This window comes from Plecotus auritus (assembly GCF_963455305.1).
Source record: "Plecotus auritus genome assembly, chromosome: 4".
In the NCBI taxonomy this organism is placed as follows: Eukaryota; Metazoa; Chordata; class Mammalia; order Chiroptera; family Vespertilionidae; genus Plecotus; species Plecotus auritus.
Genome location: NC_137775.1, coordinates 152436987 through 152459816, shown reverse-complemented (window position 1 = coordinate 152459816; position 22830 = coordinate 152436987). Strand labels below are relative to the sequence as shown.

The 22830-nt window shown below is 40.4% G+C and overlaps 1 protein-coding gene across 2 annotated transcripts in view; it reads right to left on the bottom strand.

The window, feature by feature from the left end:
• Nucleotides 1–22830, bottom strand: part of RSBN1L (round spermatid basic protein 1 like) — a 61065-nt gene that overhangs the window by 26242 nt on the left and 11993 nt on the right. For both annotated transcript variants that reach the window (XM_080666732.1, XM_080666733.1), the window contains exons 2-3: nt 17702–17818; nt 8321–8961 (exon numbers count right to left, since the gene is read on the bottom strand). In XM_080666732.1, the coding sequence (XP_080522858.1) occupies nt 8321–8961; nt 17702–17818 (758 nt within the window). The remainder of the gene's footprint in view (nt 1–8320; nt 8962–17701; nt 17819–22830) is intronic.

Genomic DNA, 22830 nt, shown 5'->3' with positions numbered 1-22830 from the left:
ACGCGGATTTTTTTTTTCAATAGATGGAGTTACACATATGTTGATATAGATGCGATTTGATATGTATGCTTTTTGCTGTATTGACAGCAAGCTTCAAAACTTCATATGTCACATTTTCTGAAGGTGTTACCATCATAGATATTTTTACGCTTAAAAATGTCTAATTTCGTGCCAAAAAAAAAAAAAAGGTTTGAGGAAAGTTTTAATTCATTACTTTATCTTGAAGAAAAAGTTATCGTATACTTTGGGAAGCTTATGGTGAACATGCTCCATCACAAGATATATGTGAACGCTGGTTTAAACGCTTTAAAAGTGATGATCTCTGTGTGAAAGACAATGAACATCCAGGTCAACCGAAAAAGTTTTAAGACCAACAATTACAAGCATTATTGGATGAAGATGGGTATCAAACTAAAAATCAACTTTCAGAAAGATTAAACGTTGCTCAGCAAACAATTTCCGATCATTTACAAGCAATGGGAAAGATTTTAAAGGAAGGAAAATGGGTGCCACATCACCTGAACGAAAGACAAATGGAAAACCAAAAAGTCATCAGTAAATGTTGCTTCAACGGCACGAAATAAAGTCTTTTTTGCACCGAATTGTGACTGGCGATGAAAAGTGGATTTATTTTGAGAATCCCAAATGCACAAAATCATGGGTTGATCCAGGTCAACCATCAACATCAACTGAAAGGCCAAATCACTTCGGAAGACAATGCTCTGCGTTTGGTGGGATCAGGAAGGTGTGGTGTATTATGAGCTTCTAAAACCAGGTGAAACTGTTAATACTAATCGCTACCAACAACAAATAATCAATTTGAACCACGCTTTGATCATGAAACGACCAGAATGGGCCAGAAGATATGATCAAAGCGTGGTTCAAAGTGATTACTTGCTTCATGATAACGCACCATCACACACTTCAAAACCAGTTAAAGACACATTAAAAGATCTTGCCTGAGAAGTATTAACCCCACCCACTGTATTCACCAGACCTTGCTCCTTCAGATTACCACTTGTTCTGATCAATGGCACATTCACTTTCTGAGCAGCACTTGAAAACATACAAGGAAGTGGAAAATTGGGTCTTTGAATGGTTTGCCTCAAAACCAGAGAAGTTCTATTGGGACAGTATCCACAAATTACCTGAAATATGGGGGAAATGTGTAGCTAGCGATGGACATTACTTTGAATAAAGCATTTTTTTTTAATTTAAAATTTTTGAGACTCTTTAATGCAGGCATGTCTTTATTTTTATTTTTATCTTTTAAATATATTTTATAGATTTTTCACAGAGAGGAAGGGAGAGGGAGAGTGAGAAACATCGACCAGCTGCCTCCTGCACACTCCCCACTGGGGATGTGCCCGAAATCAAGGTACATGCCCTTGACCGGAATCGAACCTGGGACCCTTGAGTCCACAGGCCGACGCTCTATCCACTGAGCCAAATCGGACGGGGCTGAATAAAGCACTTTTGATGTTTCTCTTGAAATTACCGTGTTTTCTCTGGTTACAATATCTGCCATTATTAACCGGTACACCTAGTCAGTCAGTCACAGGGATGTCTTGTTCAATGCGGTGACTACTAACAACACTGTATTGTATCTATGAAAGTTGGTAAGTTGATAAGAGAGCAGAGGTTAAAATTTCTCATCACAAGAAAAAAAGTTTGCAACTATGTGTGGTGATATATATTAACTAAACTTTGTGGTAATCATTTTGCAACATATACATATATCAACTCATTATGTTGCAACTTAAAATTAATATAATGTTATGTCAACCATCTCAATTAAAAAAAAAAAACTCACACCCATTAAGCAGTTACTCCCCATTTCCCCCTTCCCAATCATCAATTTGCTTTCTGTTTCTAATTTACCTATTGTGGATATTTCATATAAATGGAATCATACAACATGTGACTTTCTGTGACTGGTTTCTTTCACGTAATGTTTCAAGGTTTATCCACACTGCAGCAGTAGCAGTATTTTATTCCTTTTTATGGATGGATATTTCATTGTGTGTACATATCACAATTTAATCAACTTTGTATCTGCATATGAAGTATTTGTGGTAATTTTTTATTGTGAGTACTTGTTGAACTCCCTACCATCAATTAACATACTCTTAAGAGTCTTTGGTCAGAAACTAGTCATCACCTATTCAACAAAATGGAAACCTGTTGTAATATTGCACTAAGTCAATATAACAACTCCTTGTAAAACCTCCTTTATTCTGTGGAGCATTTCTAATCACAACTCTTTCAATTGAGTACTATCATCATTATTATTATTTTGTAGGTGAGGAAACTGAGACTAAGGCAGCCTTGGGAAAACTACGGCCCGCGGGCCGGATCCGGTTCTCTTGCTCTCCCCTCCGCTCCTTTACTTTGAATTTATATTAGTTCACACAAACACTCCATCCATGCTTTTGTTCCGGCCCTCCGGTCCAGCTTAAGAACCCATTGTGGCCATCGAGTCAAAAAGGTTGCCCACTCCTGGACTAAGGACTTTAAGTAGCTATTCAATGTCATGACTGGTAAGTGGCAAAATCAGGACTATATTCCTTCCCTTTCCATCCACACCATATCAGAGTTCAGCTACCCACACTAATCCAGACACAACTCACTACATTGACTATAAAATAATTCTATAAATTACATTTGGAAGCAAGGTTCTCAAATTCAGGACAAGAAAATCCTCAAGTTATAAAATGGTTTAGCTCTAAATATATGTCTGTACATTAGTCCTGTAATTCATAAAGCAATTTCCAAAATAGAAAATTATATAAATGGTTTTTAAAAATCATTTCCTGCAGGGATAACACAAAAATAGGTTAAGAGATAGAGCTTTTAGGAGAAACCAATATGGCAGCATAGGTAAACACCTAAACTGCTGCCTCACACAACAATATCAAAACTACAACTAAAAGACAAAACGGACACCATCCAGAACCACAGGAGAGCTGGCTGAGTGGAAATTCTACAACTAGAAGGAAAGAGAAAAGCACACTGAGACTCAGGAGCTGCAAAAGGCTGAGGTATGGAGACGCGCGCTCGCGGAGAGGATGGGCGGCTGAGTGCGTGGCTGGCTTTCCCAAGCGGGAGGGAGATGGAAGCTCCCGACTGCGCTGAACTCCAGTTCCGGGCAAGACTCTGGGAAACCAGACTCATTCGGGGGGAATCTGGACTGTCAGGAAAAGAGAAAGCACACTGAGACTCAGGGGAGCTGCGAAAGGCAGAGGTCCGGGGGCGCGCGTGCGCAGAGAGGACTTACTGCTGAATGCACAGGTGGCTGAGTGCGCGGCTGGCTTTCTAAAGAGAGAGGGAGACGGAAGCTGACTCCAGTTCCGGGCGAGTTTCTGGGAACCCAGACTCATTTGGGGAGAAACTGGACTGTCTGGCAGCGGGCGAAACTCCAGGGCGGCTTTCTCACAGAGGTGCTTGCAGTGATTACCAAGGGACACTGAGACCCAGGGGCCTCATAGGGCAGGGCTGAAGGGAAGCCAAGGCTGTCTGCTCCGCCCTGAGACTCCGCCCCATCCAAGCTGAGCACAGAAGCTTTTGCAATTTTGCAAGTCTTGTCTCATAAGGGTGTCTCCAGCACAGAAGTTCTCCCAGCATAGACACAGCTGATCCTCACAGCCAATTGGCCTGGAGGTCAATTCCTCCCAGTGATACCAACAACAATCAAGGCTTAACTACAACAAGGCTGTACACACAGTCCAAAATGGGGTGCACCAAGAGTGTCCACCTCAGGTAACTGGGGGAGGCTGAGCCACTGGGCCCTATAGGACACCTACCACACAAAGCTACTCTACCAACTAGGGAAGCAGCCAAAATGCGGAGACAGAGAAAAAGATCACAAATGAAAGAAATGGAGGAAAGTAAACGACTGGATATAGAGTTCAAAACCACGGTTATAAGGTTTTTCAAGAATTTCCTAGAAAAGGCCGATAAATTTAGTGAGACCCTCGATATGAAAAAGGACCAACTAGAAATTAAACATACACTGACTGAAATAAAAAATATTATACAGAGACCTAACAGCAGACTAGAGGACCCCACAAGAATCAAGTCAAAGATTTGAACTACGAAGAAGCAAAAAACACTCAACCAGAAAAGAAAAAAGAAAAAAGAATCCAAAAATATGAAGACAGTGTAAGGAGCCTCTGGGACAACTTCAAGCGTACCAACATCCGAATTAGGGGGGTGCCAGAAAAAGAGAGAGAGCAAGATACTAAAAACCTATTTGAAGAAATAATGACCAAAAACTTCCCCCACCTGGTGAAAGAAATAGACTTGCAAGTCCAGGAAGCACACAGAACCCCAAACAAAAGGAATCCAAAGAGGACCACACCAAGACACATCATAATTAAAATGCAAAGAGCAAAAGACAGAGAGAATATTAAAAGCAGCAAGAGAAAAATAGTTAATTACCTACAAGGGAGCACCCATACAATTGTCAGCTGATTTCTCAACAGAAATTATGCAGGCCAGACGGGAGAGGCAAGAAATATTCAAAGAGATGAATAGCAAGAACCTACAACCAAGAATACTCTACCCAGCAAAGCTATCATTCAGAATTGAAGGGCAGATAAAGAGCTTCACAGATAAGAAAAAGCTGAAGGAGTTCATCACCACCAAACCAGTATTATATGAAATGCTGAAAGGTATTCTTTAAGAAGAGGAAGAAGAAGAAAAAGGTAAGGACAAAAATTATGAACAACAAATACATGTCTATCAACAAGTGAATCTAAAAATCTAGTGAATAAAAAATCTGATGAACAGAATAAACTGGTGAATATAACAGAATCAGGGGCATAGAATGGGAGTGGACTGACAATTCTCGGGGGGAAAGGGGTGTGGGGGGTGCGGAAGACACTGGACAAAAATCATACACCTATGGATGAGGACAGTGGGGGGGGCGGTAAGGGCAGAGGGTGAGGTGGGAACTGGGTGGAGGGGAGCTATGGGGGGAAAAAGAGGAACAATTGAAATAATCTGAACAATGAAGATTTATTAAATTAAAAAATAAATAAATAAAATGTTTTCAGTGCTTTGAAAAAAAAAAGAGATAGAGCTTTTAGTGAAAGAGTCAAAGAAATTTTAAATAAAACTACACCAAAAATAAATAAATAAAAAATTTAAAAGACAGCAAAACAATAAAATAAATAAAACTACACCACAATAAGTATGGCTCATTTTGTTCTACTGCTCTCTTCTGGATCCATTCAGTTTCGTAAAGCCAGTGCATATGAACAAACCCAAAGCTACCTCCCAGTCTGCAGAAAACACTTCCACGGTCTCCTAAGTTTTAAAACAACAACAACATGCAAAGTACGCTTTTCACTAGATATTCTCCCTTATACCATAGAAATGACTGGATCTGGAGGGTCTTGTAATTAAGGCACATGGACCTTGTACAGGTAACTTCCTAACACTGTCTAAAGCTAAAGAGGTAAAAGCAGTCCTTGCAGCTTACAGATCACATAGTTATGGGCCAGAGCCACAGCTGGTAATGAAGATGCCTAGAGTTTCCTCTGTGTAATATGTATTAGCCACACACCCTGAATAGGTGATGGCACCAGGGTAGGCAGCTCTTTAAAGGACTCGAGACCCACATCCTAACCATATATTGGCACGATTAACGAGTCTCACTATGTCCTTTCATTTAATAGCAAAAGCACAGTTTTTGCACTGGCCTGTGTTTTCAGTGGTTAGAACGTCAGCCCACTCACCAATGGGTCTCGGATTCAATTCCATCAAGTGCACATACCTGGGTTGCAGGTTCAATCCACAGCCTCAGGCACGTGCAGAAGGCAACCAACCAATGTGTCTCTTTGACATTGATGTCTGTCTGTTTGTCTGTCTATCTCTATCTCTTTCTCTCTCTCTCCCTTCTCCCTCTCCCGCCCTCGTTACCTTACACTCTCTCTAAAAATCAATGGAAAAAATAACCTCAGGTAAGAACTAACAAAACAAAAAAAAAAAGAAGGAAAAATCAGTTTTCATACTGTACTTACTATATAGTTAAGATGAAAATTCTTATCATTTAATAAAAATATAATAATTCCTAACCTTAAAAGAGAATTTGAAAAGCAAATCTAAGAATTATGACATTTAGCCTGGCCAGTATTGGCTCAGTGGTTGACTGTTTACCTATGAACCAGGAGGTCATGGTTCAATTCCTGGTCAGGGCACATGCCCGGGTTGCGGGCTCGATTCTCAGTGTGGGGTGTTCCAATCAATGATTCTCTCTCACCACTGATGTTTCTATCTCTCTCTCCCTTCCTCTCTGAAATCAATAAAATATATTTTTAAAAATAATAATTATGACATTTAAAAGATGACTAAAATAAACTTGCATAGTATGACAGTGAGAAAGTTTGTAATATAGTGGAAACAAATGGGATTGGAAGTAAAAAGGCCTAGTATAAAAGTTGATAAAACCCATATAATAAATGACTGAGAACTGAAAGACTTCGGACAAGTTATTTCTTCTCTCAGTTTATCTGTCTTCTACTGCTAAAATTAGATTGTAAGTTATTATATATGAAGTGCTACAGCAGTTCTTGACACAGTCAATACTCCATAAATAGTAGACGCTATTACTAAATGCCAGTCTGGTTTTACCACTAAACTTTGATATAATCTCAGACAAGTTACTAGTTATTCTGGAATTCTATAAAATGATACAGGCTCTAAAAATATATATGAACTCTGATTCTCAAACATATTATATTAGTAATTCCCATATAAATACATTAAAACTTTAAATATTACCATATTTTCCAGACTACAGTATATTACAGAATATACACCAAATATACTGTGGGGGCAGGAGGTTTGGTATGTGTGGAAGTGGACATCCAGACTATCACAGACTATCCAGACTATCACAGGTGGAGACTATAACGTGAACACATATCAAATATATATTTATACTCAGGATACAGAATAAGGAAACAAGAGTCCTGGATGAAGACTAAGGAGATTTTGATCTATTCCTGGCACTGTTGCCAACCATAAAACAGTAAGTTACGCCTATCTATGTTTGTTTCTTACTTCTAAGTTGAGAAAGGTTGGGATAGATGATCACTGAGATCCTTTTGAGATTTTTTTATTTGTCCTCCTTCCAAACTAGAATGATGTCAATTATTACTTAGAAAATCAGACATTTTAGCACCAATAAATGTGAAAATTGGCTGATATCCGTGGCCTAAGCAGTCCCTGATCTGAGTGAGAGAATACAGCACCGGCCTTCTTTTTTAAATTATTTTATTGATTTAAGGGAGAGGAAGAGAGAGGGAGAGGAATATTGATGAGCGAGAGCAACATTGGGAGATCGAGCCTGGAACACAGGCACGTGCCATGACTGGGAATCGAACTGGCTACCTCTCGGTACATGGTACAATGCTCAACCAACTGAGCCACAATGGCCAGGGCAGCACTGGCCTTTTAAAGGTACATGCCCTTGACTGGAATCGAACCTGGGACCCTTCAGTCCGCAGGCCAACCATCTATCCACTGAGCCAGACTGGCTAGCTAGGGCAGCACTAGCCTTCTAAATGGGCGCACATTCTCTTTCAAAAGCCAACAGACTTCATTCTTTCTCTGCTTTCTAAAATAATACATGGGGTGTCCCCCAAAAAAGTATACACAGACTTTGAATATTATAAAGATAGTGTTTATTAAAATACATTTCATTTTCAGTGTCTATGAAAATTTCATTTCAACAGCTATCAGCTAAAGTCTGTATACATTTTGGGGGGAACAACTTGTATCATCACCTTAGAGAAGGGTAGGATATGGAAATTAGCTTAATATATGCAAATTTTCTCACATAATCACACAATTAACTAATGATCCTCTTGTTCCACAATATATTTAATAGTCAAAATTTATTCAGCATCTACTATGTGATGGATCCAGTACTAAATACTTCTAAGGCATTGTCACATAAATCAAGAAGATAATTTTAGGCGATTTTCAGATAAGAAAACTGTTTGTTGTAGGACTGGAAAATACATGGCTGAATTCATTTCATTTCCAAGGTAAATCCTTGCAAAAGAAAACAACAGAATCTTAATTATTTCATAAATTACCCAAAGGAAAAAAAAAACGTAAGTAGAAACCAATTTAAATTCTGATGTTCACATCAAGAATGTATTTTATTAACATTCCCAAGAGGTTTCATTTCATATATAGTCTTACCGTTTTATTTCAAACCTATAGTGAAATGAGAAACAAAGAACAGAAACTTGTCTAAAACATAATTAAAAGTTTCTTTTTAAAAAAAAAACTAAAAACCTCTTACCTGAGCGTGAAAATTGGACATAGTTGTTGTCTCTATATCCTTCTTTCCCAAAATCTCCATTTTCACTGGCGAATTGGGAAAATTAAATGAAAAGTAGTCTAAAAAGTCAGGTAAATAAGCAGCTGCCCCATGAACAATACCCATTACATAGAAAGCTGCAGAGTTTTCATTTTCACTGAATACTAGACCCACAAACTCTTCTGCAAACCTCTCCATCTCCACAGGAGACAGGTGAGTGAGTTCATTACTGTAGGCATGGATAACTGATGCACCTCCATTAGGCTGGTGCTCAATATGAATCAGCTGTTTGAACTTCAAAGTGTCCAACCTTCTGAGATTATTCTGAACCCGTGGCTCCTTTAATGAGACAAATGGAAGCTCACTGTTCTCTGGAAGTTTGGAACCATAGTTCTTGGTATCCAAATTCTTTCCACCATAATCCTTTATGTTAACATTTAGGATGCCTTTGGCTTCTTGATCTTCAACATCAGATAGCAATCCTGAGCAGATGGTTTGAATAGATTTGCTATACATTTTTGGATGCTTTCGTTTTTCATTCTCTTTGTGTTTCTTTTTCTTTTTCTTCTTTACCTTTTTAATTTGTAAGTCTTCTACATTTGTTTTTGGTTTCTCCTTCCCACCTGTTGGGAAAAATTTTTTTATGAAACTCCATATTTTAGTTTCTTAAAAAACCATGCTTTAGGAACTGTTTTATAAATAATAAGCACAGTTTACTCAAAATTAAGTTTATCTTTGGGACTCATTTTACACAGTATTGATACTCATAATTTAGTCAGTCTCTTTGCTTCTTTCTCTCTCCACACGGGCGCGCGCACGCACACACGCGCGCACACACACACACACACACACACACATGCACGAAGGCTTAAGACAAAGTTACACCTTTCTGACATGAAACAGATGCTCAATCAGTGTTTTACTGAAGTAATGAAATGAATGAATGTTTCAGAAAGCATAATCTTAAATGTAGAAAATCAGAAATGAAAAGTTGAATGAAGGTCAATATGAACAATACCCTCCAGACATTTCCCAATGATATATATAAAAATATATGATGAGCCCTGGCCAGTTTGGCTCAGTGGATAGAGCGCCGGCCTGCGGACTGAGAAGTCCCAGGTTCGATTCCGGCCAAGGGCACATGACCGGGCTGTGGGCTCGATCCCCAGTAGGGGGCGTGCAGGAGGCAGCCGATCAATGATTCTCATCATTGATGTTTCTATCTCTCTTTCCCTCTTCCTTCCTCTCTGAAATCAATAAATCAAAAAAAAAGAACAGTCTATGCCCAGCGCATTCTCTTACCTACCATTTTTATCCCTTAAATTATGGGTTTGCTTCCAGTCTATTCAAATTTTCTTTCCCAGAGTATTCAAATATCAATGATATTCTCTCAAAGTATTCTTTCTGATCTCTCCACGGTTTGAAAGAATTATCAAGTTCATCCTTGATTATTTTTTACTTCCTTGATACTTTGCCTTAATTTTTGTTCTAATTGCCTTATGACTATCTCTCATCCTGATCATATTCATCCCTTGGCTTACCTGTTTTCAAGGGTTCTCAATGCCTACCAAATAAAACATAACCCCTCTAGTCTAGAAGACAATGCCCTCAAGTACCTCTTGCTCTGGTCAATCTGCACTACTTACAATTTCTTATAAGACATACCTAGTTCTACCTTATCTTTCTACTAATGACAAAGGCATTTCCTCTCCCTAAAATATGCTTGCCCTGCCCAATACTTACTATTGAACTCCTTATTCACCCTTAAAAACTCTTGTCATTTCCTTCATTTTGCTTTCCTTCATGTCTCCAATTGGAACTGAAATTACTTCACTCTAAATTTATATTAAGTTATTCTATATCCCGGTACAGTCATATAAAGTTATTTTTTCCATTTATAGGATACCTGTATATAATATGTCCTTAAGGACATTCTATGAGTGAAACAAATAACTTTTATACAAATTCAGAGTGAATCAATACTTTTGTCCCCATCATGTGTCCCTCATGGCATCTAGAACACTGCTACAAATGAACATTTAATGAATCTATGAATGAAAAGATTTCTCTTACTAACAGACTACTTGAGGTTTATAGGTTTTTCCCTTGTCTCCTTTTCAGTCAGTTTTCCACCATATGAATACCACTTAATCCTAACCCTGAAAACAAAAACTCTCTCAAGTTAATAGCAATTCTAAAAAGGGAAAGTTTAATGTTAATAATAAACTATCACTTCTAAAAATTCGTAAGTATGCAATGAAGACCAAATTGGTATCATCATGCAAAGCAAAAATAACAAGGTGTCAACATTATTGATTACATAGGTTTGTAAAGTCATAAAATGCAAAGTCTTAATTCTCTAATAAGTCTATATGCAACTACTTAAGAAATATATTAACAAATTCATACTTGCTTTTTTGGTATAAACTAAACATCAGATTCAGACTAATATCTTCAGAAAAAAATTAATAATGAAAAAGGAAAACAGGGAGTTAATAAAAATGAAAGATAAAAGAGGTTCATATATGTAAGCCAAATCCAAATGAGTCAAGGAAAAAAGAGTAGCCAATTAAAAAACAACTTAAAAAAATGTTTAAAGGACTTAGGTATAATTAATAACTAATCTGGAAAAACATGTAAAATTGAACAAATTAAATGGCTTGTCAAAATAAACAGAATTTCATTTAAATGAAATTTAAATAAGTTTCATATAATTACATATATGCCTAACATGTTACTCATAGTATACATGTTACTCTGAAATAAAATAGGCACAAGAGTCTATTTCCTAGCCATGAGAATGGATGAAAAAATAGTATAAAAGTCAGAAACTAAAAAATGCAAACAAGTAAGAAATCAGTCAAGAGATTCTTATATTGAACATCAAGGAGTTAAATTCCCATGACAAACTACTCTGTAATTAGATACTAAAGTGAGCACAGTGTGAAGAAAAGAGTTAATATGGCATGCTTGCAAGGTTGGCCATTAGCTGGCATCTGAGAACTTGTATTTTGGGAAGGTTCCCATCATTCCATGATAAGAGTGGCTCACTGTGCCTAAACTGTTTGTGCAACAATGCAGTTTATTTCGAATACCTCTTTCCCTCTGGGAGTCTGGAATTCTGATACAAGCTATAGAGAGGGTGACTATGTGACCAGCCCCCAACTAAAACCCTGGGCATTTAGTCTCTAATGAACCTCACATGTGTTGTCACAATTCACTGCTAGAATAATAAAGTGCATCCTGGGTGACTCCCCTAGGAGAGGACTCTTGGAAACTTGCACCTTGTTTCCTCCAGACATCGCCTCATGTGCCTTTTCTCTTTACTGATTTTACTTTGCACCCTCTACTAAACTAAATCATAGCCATGAATCAACTATATGCTAGTCCTGTGTGTCCTAAATTTTTAAAGTTTTATATAGTCTTTCATTCATTTCCTGTTTTGGAATGACATACAAAATGCAATCCTATCTAATAAAGAGGGAATATGCTAATTAACCATCACTCCATCACAAAGATGGCTACACCCACAGCTGAGGCCAAGTTCCCATAAGGAGCCTTAACGAGCAATCAGCAGGGACCTGAGGCTATGCCCTCCCCCACCTCCGTGGGGCTTGACAGGGACCTCAGGCTGTGCCTCCCACCTTGGCACCAGGCTGGGGGACCTCAGGCCATGCACCCCACCCGGTGGAGCTTGATGGGGACCTTAGGCTGCGACCCCCGACCCAGCGCCAGGCCAGGGGAACTAAGGCCACGCCCCCTGCCCGAAGGGCTTGATGGGGAACCTCAAGGTGTGCTTCCCGTCCTGGTGCTGGGCTAGGGGACCTCAGGCTGCTCCCCCCACCCCAGCACCAGGCCGGGGGACCTCAGGCCGTGCTCCCCACCAGGTGGGGCTTGACAGAGGACTTCAGGCTGTGCCCCCCACCCCAGCACTGGGCCAGGGGACCTGAGGCTGTGCCCTCCTGCCTGGCGGGGCTTGACAGGGGACCTCAGTCTGTGCTCCCCACCCAGCGGGGCTTGACAGGGCCCCAAGGCTGTGCCCTCCTCCCGGTGCCGGGCCGAGGGACCTGAGGCTGCGCACCCCCGCCTGGCGGGGCTTGACGGGAAACCTCAGGCCACGCACCCCACTCAGCAGGGCTTGACGAGGGACCTCAAGGCATGCCCCCCGCCCTGGTCTGGGCTGGGGGACCTCAGACCACACCCCCGTCATGGCGCCGGGCCAGGGGACCTGAGGCTACATCCCCTGCCCGGCAGGGCTTGACAAGGGTGGGAATGGCCGGGTCTGGATCTAGACCAATGGGGGTGGGGGGGGTGGGCGGCCGGGTCTGGATCTTATGCGATTTTGAGGCGAATGTGGGTGGGCAGGGACTTGACTCTGGGTCCTGTGGTGTGGCCCAGACTCTGACAGGAGGAAGGTTTTCATATACATTTTACTAATTTTCTTTCATCTCTGACACTTCTATTATAGAAAGGGCAAATAGCAATATTAAATTATTTCCTCTAATTAATCCCCTTTTAATGTGCACAAATTTCGTGCACCGGGCCACTAGTAGATGTATATGAAGGAAATTTTTAAACACTTTAAAACAAGACCATTTTGAATATCAATGTTCTTCTCTTATACTAAAACTAGAGGCCCGGTGCATGAAATTCCTGCACGGTGGGGGGGAGGGGGGTTGTCCCTCAGCCCAGCCTGCACCCTCTCCAATCTGGGACCTCTCGAGGGATGTCCAACTGCCCGTTTAGGGATCAGGCCTAAACGGGCAGTCGGACATCCCTCTCACAATCCAGGACTGCTGGCTCCCAACTGCTCGCCTGCTTGCCTTCCTGATTGCCCCTAACCGCTTCTGCCTGCCAGCCTGATCATCACCTAACCACTCCCCTGCCAGCCTGATTGATGCCTAACTACTCCCCTGCCAGCCTGGTTGCCCCTAACTGCCCTCCCCTGCAGGCCTGGTACCCCCCAACTGCCCTTCCCTGCAGACCCAGTCACCCCCAACTTCCCTCCTCTGCTGGCCGGGTCACCCCTAACTGCCCTTCCCAGCAGGCTTGATCACCCCCAACTGCCCTCCTTTGCAGGCCTGGTCCCCCCCAACTGCCCTCCCCTGCTGGCCTGATCACCCACAACTGCCCTCCCTTGCAGGCCTGGTCCCTCCCAACTGCCCTCCCCTGCTGGCCATCTTGTGGTGGCCATCTTGTGTCCACATGGGGGCAGGATCTTTGACCACATGGGAGCAGCCATCTTGTGTGTTGGAGTGATGGTCTATCTGTATATTACTCTTTTATTAGATAGGATAGAGGCCTGGTGCACAGGTGGGGGCCAGCTGGTTTGCCCTGAAGGGTGTCCCGGATCAGGGTGGGAGTTCCCTTGGGGTGTGGGGCGGCCTGGGAGAGGGGCCTGTGGTGGTTTGCAGGCTGGCCACGCCCCCTGGCGACCCAAGCAGAGGCCCTGGGATCTGGGATTTATTTATCTTCCACAATTGAAACTTTGTAGCCTGGAGTGGAGCCAAGCCTTCTGCTCGCTCTGTGGCGGCAGCCATTTCTGTTGGGATTTATATATCTTCTATAATTGAAACTTTGTAGCCTTAAGCGGAGGCCAAAGCAGGCCAGGGCTGCAGAAGCTTGGCTTCCTCCATCGCCGTGGGCAACCCTAGCCTCCTTCTCTCTCCAGCTCCGTGGCTGCCGCCATTTCTGTTGGGCTTTATTTAGCTTCTATAATTGAAACTTTGTAGCACTGAGTGGAGGCCTTGGCTGGCAAGGGCAGGCGGAAAGCTTGGCTTCCTCCATTGCCAGGGAAACCCAAGCCTCCCTCCTGCTCTCTGTGGCTGCAGCCATCTTGGTTGGGTTTATTTGCATATTCGCTCCTGATTGGCTGATGGGCATGGCTTGTGGGTGGAGTGGAGGTACGGTCAATTTGCATAGTACTCTTCTATTAGATTATTAGATAGGATAGAATTGCTGTCTACGTAACTGGGACCCTCAAAAAGTGTAACAGTAGCCCTAGCCGGTTTGGCTCAATGGATAGAGCATCGGCCCGTGGACTAAAGGGTTCCGGGTTCAATTCCAGTCAAGGACACATACTTCAGTTGCAGGCTAATCCCTGGCCTTGGCTGGGGCATGTGTGGAAGGCAACCAATCGATGTGTCTATCTCATATTGATGTTTCTCTTTCTGTTTTCCCCCCTTCCTCCCCACTCTCTCTAAAAATCAATGAAAAAATATTATCAGGTGAGGATTAACAACAACAAAAAAGTGTAACAGTAAAAGGTTGATGGGGGACCCTCCTCCCACAGGTCCACAAACACAGGCATACAGTGGATCCCAGAGACACATACACAGAGCACCACAAACACAGGGAGCTAGAGAGAGAATCAGACACAGAGAAAAATGCAGACACATATACAGCCAGAAAGAAAGAGACACAGAGAGACAGAAAAAGCCCATACACAGAGATACAAACTGTATGTGTTATAATAATATATAAATATATTTATAAATTATTAATATATATATATTTTAAAAAACCTTTAAGAACACAAATTAACTGACATTAATTGCTGCCATTAACCTTAGTATACTTCAGTGTTAATTAAAAAAAGATTGAATCTGATTTCATATCTAATATAGGGTCAATATATATATAACTCTGCTATCATACATAAGAAAGTAGTAGTAATTAGCTTAGCTATTTTCAACCTTTGGTCTTTGGAGAATGACTGCTTTTTTCACCTGTTAATATTTTCACTCTTCCTGACATGATTTACCTACCTGTGACCTTTATAGTACACTACCAATAACCTTGGACATTGGCTTCTTTAACCCTTATTCCACCTACTCTTTAGCAAGCTTCTTTGATATGCTATAATAAAACATATTATAATCACAACATCTACGTTCTTACAACTTATCAATAAATAACAAAAGAAAAGGCTGGAACACATAAGTATGCTCAGAAAAAGTAGTTGGTAGACATTAGATATAAAAAAAATGAGCAAAATAAAAAAAGCTTATGATTTGAATTTATCTGTTCCTTTGAACTATTTTAATAATGTTTTCACCATTTACAAGATTTCTGGGTTAACAAAAATTTTTTAGCATATATATATATATATATATATATATCACTGTGTATACATCTCTAGTCATATTCAACTTATTGCAGCTATTAATGAAAATCTGGAGGAAATGAGATTGTTGTAAGAGTTAGCATCTATTTTAGATGTTCCAGTGCCATCAACAATCAATGCCTGTGTGTGCCACAGCTTACAACATTAGCATCATCAGGAGAAAATTATAAAGAGAAAATAAAAGTTGAAGCCCATAAAAAAAAAAAAAAAGTTATACTGTCCCCACCAAATCGATTCTGCTGCTGCTCCAGAACACCAATGACAAAAGATACCTTTCCCTGATTAAGGCTCTCTTGGGAAATGGCCACACACACAGGGCAAATTGTTTTTGCTATATAGTAACAATAGCTTACACTTGGTGCTTACCATGGGACAGGTACTGTTTCCCAAAATGAATCAAGTTTTTATTCATTTAATTGTCTACATACTAGCAAATGAAGAGAGGAGAGTTTTGTTGTTGTTTTTTAATCACAAGAGTTAATCTTTCATATGTTTATAAGATGCTCATCCATTTATTAATATTAAATATCTGTGGCCCAGACACTGTCGTTGGCACTTACAACCATGTAAGGCAGTAATTACAGTATTACTTAACTTGCCCACTTTACAGTAAATACATTTTCCTCTTGTCACTCCAAAAGCCACCAATTCATTTCCAAATATACCTCAATTTTTTCCCTTATCATCACTAGGTTTCAGTTTAACTCAGTTCAAAATATCTCCTAAATTAAAATCTTCATCTACTTTAAACTCAAGGTTACTATTTCATATTACTGGGGGGGGAAAACACTTTAGTTTTTAAGGTTATTTTAAATTTTGTTTGCATATGTAATCTCTAGATTCACATATTTAACATTAATTGTATGTTAGGAATCTAACATTTAACTGGATGGCAGGAATTTACATGACTGTACATTTAAATGGGTAAGAAAAAATGACTACTATTTGCATAAACCAATAGGGTAAAATTAAGTAAACATTTCCAGCATTAATCACTAGCTGCTGTGCAGACAGCATTGGTGTGGTAAATTTGACTCCTGCCTCAAAGGCTTACAATCTAATTAGACAATATAGATAAAATACATAACAAAAGGACAATGAGCATTAACTAAGTAGCCATCAACTTCTGACATGTTTCTTCAAGGTCAACATAATTTTACAGAAAATAAAGTTCTTATAAGTAGAAAACAGAGATCAAATAAAGTGCCATCAAGGAACATCTGGAAACATGACAAAGAATGAAATGAAAATACAGAATCTAATGCTGCTTATCCGAAATAATATAAATTAACCAGTTACTTCATTGCACATGTAGTGCTATGGCCTTTTCTTTTTTATGTAGCTATAAAGGCTTATCAACACATAAATTCAATATAAAACTAAAGTGGAAATGTTTTGCTTTGCAAATAGTCAACTTGATAGGGCAGCTAAAGAATTTGTTAGCTGTCTAGCAACCAAATGCCAATGATTCTTCTTCTTACCTTGCTGAGTGAATTTAACACTGTCCTTACTTCTATGCTACCACAAATTCTCCTGAAATAGTTCAGATTTATTCTAAATTAGCTCAGAGTAAATGGTTCCCTCCAAATCTCTGACTATAATCTGATTACATCAAATATTTGTAAGATCACTTCCTTTACCATCCCTATCAAGCTAAAAATAGCTTTAGCCTTTTATTTTAGATAATCTAAATATGAATGAGACTAGTAATGCAAAAACAAAATTAGATAACCTATTTTTATTTATTTATTTTTAAATACATTTTATTGATTTTTTTACAGAGAGGAAGGGAGAGAGAGAGTTAGAAACATTGATGAGAGAGAAACATCAATCAGCTGCCTCCTGCACACCCCCAACTGGGGATGTGCCTGCAACCAAGGTACATGCCCTTGACAGGAATCAAACCTGGGACCCTTGAGTCCGCAGGCCGACGCTCTATCCACTGAGCCAAACCGGTTAGGGCTAGATAACCTATTTTTAAATAATTTAAGGAACCTAACAGTTTAATGAACCTTAACCCTTTAATACTTTTTAATGATTCACTAAGTAAATATACTAAATACGTATTTACTATACAGATTCAAACTCCCTACCATTACATTAAATTTTCATTTTCTGACCAGTTTATTCTTAGAAAAATTCAGCAACAAATAACATGTCTTATTTTAATCACTAAGCCAGTAAGTATACTGAACAATGCAATACAGTACAACTAAAATCACTGAATATAAACTTACTTTTCAGCAACATCTTTACTTCTCCATTTTCTTTCTTGATCTCATTCATTATTTTATGCTTCTTTTTTTCTCTCTCTTTTTCCTTATCTCTCTCTTTAATTTTGTCTTTGATTTTATCTGAAACACAAAAAAGGAAATGTTTTCAACTATTTTAGAATTTTTCCAATGAACTATAGTGCAATTTCTAAAATTTCCTTTCCTATATTGAACATGGACTAAATAATACATATCAGAAACTACCAAAATTTAGTATACATTTCATTCTTAAGATTATTTTTCACTTATTTCATGTCAACCACAATATTAGACTAACTTCAAATCACTTAAAATAATTGGCTAACTTTAATCAATACAATAAACTACAATGGAAAAAGTACAAGCTTTGAAGTTGGGCATATCTAGATTGGTAACATAACAATGGGAAAATTAATCTCAGTTTCCTAATCTGTAAAATGGTAGTTGACAACTTTCTCATAGGTTACTATAAAGACTAACTAGAGAAAGATATAAAATGGCTACCTAGAGCCTATTATATACTACCAGATGTTAGTTCCCTTAACCTTGCATGTTTTAAAAAGGGTATGACTGATCTGGCTGGCTAATTATATTATGATAGTAAAATCTATATATATATATATATATAAAACCCTAATATGCAAATAGACTGAACAACCGAACAACCGGTCACTATGACGTGCGCTGACCAGGGAGCATGTGTGGAACATAGTGGGCAGCGGCCACGGCGGGATGGTGGAGCAGGCGAGCGGGGGCGCCAGACCAAGGTGGGGCGCCGGTCACTGTCATCGGGGTGAGCCTCCGGTGGTTACTGAAAATTCTTTGCTCCCGCGTGCCGTGGTCCTGCCCAGCGCTTGTACCTGCTGCTGGTGCCGGACCTGCTCGCACCCACTGCCGGCACCTTGTGCCAGCCCACCCCATCTCTCGGTGCTGTCAGCGGGTGTGAGCAGCGACTGCCAGCCCCCATGGCCCCCCAGGGCTTCTCCACCTCACCCTGCTACTGAGAGGTGATCGGGGCTGGCAGCCGCCTCTCACACCCGCTGATGGCGATGGCCCCACTCGCACCTGCTGCCAGTGCTGGAACCGCCGCTTGCACCCCACTGCCAGTGCCAGCCCACTCGCACCTGCTGCCAGCGCCGCCGACCCTCCCCTCCCCCCAATCGCTCGGCACTGTCAACAGGTGGGAGCGGTGGCTGCCAGCCCCAATCGCCCCAAACGCTTCTCCACCTCCCCCAGCTCCTGAGGGGCGATCAGGGCCAGCAGCCGCCACTCACACCCGCTGACAGCACCGGCCCCATTCGCACCCACTGCTGGTGGTGGCCCCAATTGCTCTGCACCATCAGCGGGTAAGAGCGGGGCCAGAGCCGTCAACGCATGGGAGCAGCAGCGGGAGCAGGGCTGCCGGCAGACAGGGGACTGGGGGCCGCGGCGGAAGGTGCCAGGCAGGGGTGCGGAGGATGGGCCGAAACCCACCCCTGTGCCCACAGCAGCCTCGTGGCCCACAGTTCTTTCAAGGTGCATAAATTCGTGCACTGGGCCAATAGTAACAGGTATAAAAACTCTAGGAATTATTGTTTATAATCTAGTAATTCAAACTTTGAGTTTATAAAATTACTAGAGGCCCAGTGCACGACTTTGTGCACAGGTGGGGGGGTCCCTCCGCCTGGCTGGAGATTGGGGCCAATTGGGGCCATCTCGCCCAGTCCTGATCGGGGCCGATCAGGGCCAGCCAGCCAGGGGGAGGAACCATGGGAGGTTGGCTGGCCGCTGGAGGTTGGCTGTGGGAGCGCACTGACCACCAGGGGGCAACTCCTGCATTAAGCGCCTTCCCCTGGTGGTCAGTGCACGTCATAGCTACCAGCAGGTCATCGGGTCGTCATAGTCACTTAGGCTTTTATATATAGAGATTTTTTTTTGAAATATATTTTATTGATTTTTTACAGAGAGGAAGGGAGAGGGATAGAGAGTTAGAAACATCGATGAGAGAGAAACATCGATCAGCTGCCTCCTGTACACCTACTGGGGATGTGCCCGCAACAAAGGTACATGCCCCTGACCGGAATTGAACCTGGGACCCTTCAGTCCACAGGCTGACGCTCTGTCCACTGAGCCAAACCGGTTTCGGCAATATATATAGAGATTTGATGTCCTATTAATTCATATTTTTTCAAGCACCTATGTACCCAGCAAAAGAGAAGTAGGGGAGAATGTAAAAATAGTGACATAGTCCTTGCCCTCAAAAAGCATACAATTGATTACAAAGCCACAATGTAAGCACACAAAAACCACAAGATATCCTTCAATGTAGCAGAAATTATATAGTTACTAGAGGCCCGGTGCACAAATTTGTGCACATTGAAAGGAAATTAATTAGAAGAAATATTTTAATATCGCTATTTGTACTTCCTCTGTAGTAGAAGTGTCAACCAAATTCATGATTGACAATGACAGGTTGAAACACACGCATGCAGTTGGCACCAGCAAGAGCTTTATATGTATTGCACATGCGCAAGTCAACTTAGCCTTTTATATATATAGAATAAACTTGCTTACTTAGACCTGCTTTCTGATGTAGCTAAACTTTTTCCAGCCCAGTGAAGCACCCCAACTTCTCTTTCAGGTAATTGTCAGCAACACAGCAGTAATTATATCAACATGAAGCGCATTATTATTTTAGATCACACAGGGAGAACAAAGGTAAAATATTTAACTGCAGCAGTGTTTGACTATATTCTGCACAGTGAGAAAACCTGAAGTCATTCTCAAGGTCCACCACTTCTTTTCAGTCGGGTCAAGTTTCTAAGCTTTCTAAATCTCTGTTTTCCGGCTAATGAAAAGAAAATAGGATTCCACCAAGTCTCCTATCTACCTACTCCAGGACTTCTGTGAGGATGAAATGAGATGAGGCATGGGAAAACACTTCACACACATTTGGTTAAAGTGTGAAATGTTTGCACCTGGCTATAAAGCAAGTTGTATTCCTGGGCTGAAGAAACTGCAAGGAGGCTAATCGTCCTTAGGGAGAAGAAGCTGGGCGTTGCTACATGACATCATTACCCAGCACCCACAGCCACTGTTTCTGGGCTGTGGGCCACATTTTGCACCATGGGGTCTCGGCAGTGTCAGCTGCAATTTGGTGGGGTGTTGCTCTGGGGTGGTGGCGGGGCCTGTGTCCCACTTGAGGGAAGCTGGGTGTTGCTTTGTGGGTGCCAGGTCAGCGGTGCCATTTCTCTGTGCACGTCATGTCAGCTCCTGCATGCGCACTGGTGGTCAGTGCACGTCATAATGACCGGTCGGACGGTTGGACACTTAGCATATTAGCCTTTTATATATACAGATATGTATACTGCATACTTTCTTACTTAAATCCCTCCTTACTTTCCTTTCTACATTCATTCAGGACCAAATCACCTAATGATCAAATTACTGGATCAATACTGTCCAATAGAAATATAATGTTTACAACATATGTAAATTTAAAAATTTACAAGTGTGAAATTAATGTTAATAATATATTTTATTTAACCAATATATCTAAAACATTCCAAAATAGGACCAATACTAAAAAATTAATATTGTGTTAGTTTACATTCTTTTTTCATAATAAGATTTCAAAATTCAGTGTATATTTTACACTTACAGCACATTTCAATTCAAACTAACACCATGTTAAGTGCTGAAGAGCCACATACTAGTGCTTACCAAAATCAATAACTCAAATGGAGACTACTTAAATAGGTAATTCTCAAAAAATTAAATCATGGTATTTAATAGGCTTCTTTAAAAGGTACAGTCATTAATAATAACAAAAAATTCAAATTAAGATATTTTTATTTTATCAAACTAACAATGTGTTTTTCTTAAAGTGATAATACTGAAAGCAGATGAGGGGACAGGGATTCATTGACTTAATATGCACTGCTGAGTATAAGAAAAGAATCTGGGCCGAAACCGGTTTGGCTCAGTGGATAGAGTGTCGGCCTGCGGACTGAAGGGTCCCGGGTTCGATTCCGGTCAAGGGCATGTACCTTGGTTGCGGGCACATCCCCAGTGGGAGGTGTGCAGGAGGCAGCTGATCGATGTTTCTCTCTCATCGATGTTTCTAGCTCTCTATCCCTCTCCCTTCCTCTCTGTAAAATATCAATAAAATATATTTAAAAAAAGAAAAGAAAAGAATTTGGTTACAGAGGTGAACATCTATTCACATATAACTTAAATTATAGAATATGCTGTTTTCACATTTCACATTAGTTTGCTACTCTTACTTTTTGATATTTAAAGTCTTAAAATCCCATTATACATATGTTACTACAGAGAGCTGGAGCTTAGACACATATATAAGTTACTATCTTCTAAATAACTACATATTTTTAAAAATAAACTATTTACATATTTAAAATCACAAATGAATAAGTCATCTGAAATTTCATCATTTCATTTTCCAGTTACCTCTATTAATCTCATTACCCTAAAATTTTATATCAGTAACTATTAAACTTTAAAGTTTACTGAAGTATAATATACATACAGAAAGAGCATGTGAGTATACAGCTAAATTTTCACAAAAAATGAACAAGCACCTCGGGACCACTCTGTACTCCCTTCTGGTCTTTTTTTTAAATCTTCACCCAAGGATATGCTTTTCATTAATTCTAGAGAAAGAGAAAAGGAGAGGGAGAGCAAGAAACATCGGATGATCCATGTGAGAGAGAAACACTGATAGGTTGCCTCCCACATGCACACCAAGCACAGAGTGAACCCGCAACCCAGGTATGTGTCCCACAGGAAATTGAACTTGTGACTCCCTGGTGTACGGGACAACTCTCAACCACCTCAGCCACACCTGCCAGGACTCCCTTCTAGTCTTAATGCAATACCCTGAAGGTTAATCACAATCCTGACTTCTAACCACATAGATTTAAAACAACTATAAAATTTTAATGGTATGTATATAGAATATGGCATACTATAAACCTATAATCGCAAAATACAAATATTTTACAAAATAATATTGTATTAGCTTCTCAGGAAATAAAACTATAATATGGTAAAACCTACAGTTTTTATAGATCCTACTTATATAAAGTATACTTATTTGTAGACATTTCTCAGAG